At 42.3% G+C, this 3,684-nt stretch overlaps 1 protein-coding gene across 1 annotated transcript; it reads left to right on the top strand.

Annotated features, from left to right (window-relative positions):
* The first annotated feature begins 389 nt into the window (after positions 1–389).
* Positions 390–3,471, top strand: rrad (Ras-related associated with diabetes). Its single transcript, XM_030723623.1, is given in 6 exon segments — positions 390–500; positions 774–1,164; positions 1,790–1,863; positions 1,996–2,200; positions 2,530–2,730; positions 2,733–3,471. Coding segments are annotated over 5 exon segments (915 nt in total). The 5' UTR covers positions 390–500; positions 774–791; the 3' UTR covers positions 2,795–3,471.
* Positions 3,472–3,684: the final 213 nt, after the last annotated feature.

The raw sequence follows: 3,684 nt of genomic DNA on the forward strand, positions 1-3,684 counted from the left end.
ATACCCCAATTCCCATGACAGAAGTATAGTATTGACTTACACCTTACTGTAGCCATGATGCTCCTAATCATTTTGATCCAGACAACAGATCATATTTCGTTAAGAGTAACCATGTCAGGATATAACGCCACCTCTATAATCATCTCCTAAATCTATATCAAATATTAATTCTCCAGCTTTAAGTGGGCTTTCCCTCTTCAAAGGCTCATCTCTGTCCGCCCCCTCAAAAGTAAGCTCCATTTGGCGATGCGGAAGGGAGATTCCTCAGCTCTTCCAATCATACACCCCCGCCGCAGCATGATGTTACCATTACGCACCACTACAATAAACGGAGATGTGAGTCTCCGGGGCGAATCCCTGACTACGTCACTCCACCCTTATATAAATACCCCGAGCAGCGACTCTCATCAGACCAGAACAAAAACCGCTTATCGAGTACAACAACTTTTCAAACCAAGGATTACTGGATTGCCTTCGTTGGATTTAATTTTCAGCACCGAGTAAGTGTCTTTAACGGGCTGCCGGTGAGAGATTTCAAGCTTTAATTTGATTTCGATTTTTTTTTTTTTTGTGACATGTGGTCAGGTCAGGACGATCATTTTATATTTATTTTAAATGTGGGGTAACTGTTTTACTTTACAATATGACTTATAATGGTAAACATATTTGTAAAATTACCTCCCACTATATTTCTATGCAGACGCTTAAGCCGTTCCTTTCTTTAAATGTGGCTGAAATGATCACATATTTACGCATGGCACATCTATCCACAGATCCTCGGCAGAAGCACAATGACTTTGAACAAGGGCGACAAATTGCGGAACATGGACAAGAGGAGAGGAAGCGTGCCTTTCCCCATGAATTTACCCAACCTACACAGGAGAAGCATGCCCGTAGACGACCGCGACCTGCGCGCCACGACGCCGCAGACCGGACAGACCGACGAGCTGTCCAAATTATTGCGGTGCACGTCCTACTCCCCAAGCGAACAGCACCGGGGCAGCTGCGCGTCGGACTCCTCCGACTCGGTGATCTCCACCAGCAGCGAAGCAGACTCCCAGGTGTACAAAGTGGTTCTCCTCGGGGAGCACGGTGTTGGCAAGTCGAGCCTGGCGCGCGTCTTTGGTGGAGTTGAGGATGCTGGTCACGACTGCGATGAAGCAGGTAAATGGTGATGTTGAGAATGAGTCATCAATCATAGCAACGCACACTCTCAGACAGACACAGAGAAGCTTTGATAATTGGCACGCCAAAGATTGATTTCTTTTATTTAATACTGAACAAAACACCCTCAAAATATATAACATATGCTTAGAGATAAAAGGCTCAGTGAAGGGCAGTTATAACATGATAATACTTTTTAAATGAATTACCACAATTTACACATACACACTTCTCATTTGTAACAAACTTAAAGTTAATGATGCAGATTTTTTTTTTTAATTTACGGAAAGGCTGCAGGAAGCTTAAAAGCTGTCTAATTCAGTATTGTATGAGGAGTGTTCATGCATTGATTATTGCTATTTCCACATACAGTGAGGCACCAGCTGTCAGAAGCACATCCAATAGCATTATGTGAAGGGAAAATACAAAAGGCCAGTGATGGTGCGATCACACACAGTGATCAGTCTCCTACTTTAATGAGTAGACTACAATGGAAAAAAAAAAGTGGCAAAATCAGAGTGAAAAAATGAAGCAACACACTTTGACAGCAAACACGACTGCTCAGATAAGACACGCTTTTTTCTCCCTGCCTGTGTGTAACAGTATTTATTTTTCTTTCACTCAGGAAACACTTATGATAGATCTATTGTGGTGGACGAAGAAGAGGCATCCATTGTGCTGTATGACATCTGGGAGCAGGTGAGAGTTATATATTATTAATGAAGTGTTCTTCTTCCATTTGCATTGATTCAGGGATATTGAATTTGTAAAAGATGCAGTCAGCCATGTATGATGCTAAATTTAGTCTCTGTTTTTTTTTTTTTCCTGAAGGATAACAGCCAGTGGCTGAAGGACCAGTGCATGAGGATGGGAGACGCCTACATCATTGTGTATTCAGTGACAGACAAGTCAAGCTTCGAGAAGGCATCGGAGCTCCGTATTCAGCTGCGCCGAGCCAGGCAGTCAGAGAACATTCCCATAATCCTTGTGGGCAACAAGAGTGACCTGGTGCGGTCCAGAGAGGTGTCTGTAGATGGTAAGTGAGCTTAATAAACTTATCAGTGAGCCTAAAATGTGCAGTCAGGGAAGTGGATTTGAATTCCTTTCACTAAAGCCTTGCTTGAGGCATTTCATGGCAAAATCTGACAGATGGTTGAGCATCACTGACTTTGGTAGGGTCAATCCACTTTTCACAGTTGACTGCTCAGGTTGATTCAGGTACCTCTGCAACCCAAGCCATCTGCCAGAGATTTGCAACTATCATGGACTTAGGGCTAACCATCCTCTATAAGCGTACAGTTCAGCCTGCATGTATGAGTTTCTTAGAGTTTTAATGTTCCTTCCTTCATGTTTTCTGGATTGTAGAGGGAAGTGCCTGTGCAGTGGTATTTGACTGCAAGTTCATCGAGACGTCGGCATCCCTTCACCACAACGTGCAGGACCTTTTTGAGGGCATCGTCAGACAGATCCGCTTGAGGAAAGACAGCAAGGAGGAAAATGCACGACGGCATGGCCACTGCAGAAGAAGAGAGAGCATCGGCAAGAAGGCTAAAAGGTTTTTGGGCCGCATGTCGCACGCAAGAACAAGAAAATGGCTTTCAGGCAGAAATCAAAGTCCTGCATGACCTAACAGTTCTCTGAGTGACAGATTGGGAATGAAGGACATTTTTTTTCCCCTTGGCCTCTGAAGACCAGATGCTGTGTGTTTTAACACTAACCCAAAAGGACTAACAGAGCTGTACTGAAATATATTTTTGTTTTTTAGACACCAACCAAAAGCAAAAGGAGGCTGTTGTCAATGAAATGACTGATGTTGTTTGAGTTATAGTATATCATGGTGATAACCTGCATTTATTTTATCGTCTGCCTTAAAATATTGTCATCAGTACGTATAAAAAAACCCACAAAGGCTTGTTATTCTATGTGCTGCAAAATTGCCTGGCTGTTGGGCTATTGTTTATGCCCGTGTACTGAATGGGGGAGGGGGTGGGGTGTCGATGTATATACTAATGTATGAATGAAGCTGAATGCAACATACATCTCATTATATTCTAAGACAAGAGAAAGATAATAATGCTAGGTATCTGGAGTCATATTTACTTGAAGTGTGGTACGCAGGTTCGTGCCTTGGCCAAGTTACTGAGGACTATTCAAAGCATCTGCTATTCTATGTTGTTCCATAACACTGAATTCAGGTTGTGAATGTCTGAGTAAAGCAATAAGTTATATTAGTCTTGTGAATTTTGACATGATTTGAAAATTCTTTGTTACGTTGAGTTCCTTTTTCAATAAAATCTAAAAACAATTCATAACTCTCCTCTGCCATTATTCCTACGGCACCATATGTCACATAATGCGGCAGAAACTGAGTAAACGTCCATGAGATTTACATCTTCATCAATATTCATTTGATCTTATCGGTGCAATGAAACCTCACTGGTCACTGGTTTTGCAGGAAGGAAAATGAGCAGTTTAGCATGTTCTTTTCAAAGTGTTAACCATTAATCCACCAAAGGAGCA

The sequence above is a fragment of the Archocentrus centrarchus genome, chromosome 3 (assembly GCF_007364275.1).
Source record: "Archocentrus centrarchus isolate MPI-CPG fArcCen1 chromosome 3, fArcCen1, whole genome shotgun sequence".
Lineage (NCBI taxonomy): Eukaryota > Metazoa > Chordata > Actinopteri > Cichliformes > Cichlidae > Archocentrus > Archocentrus centrarchus.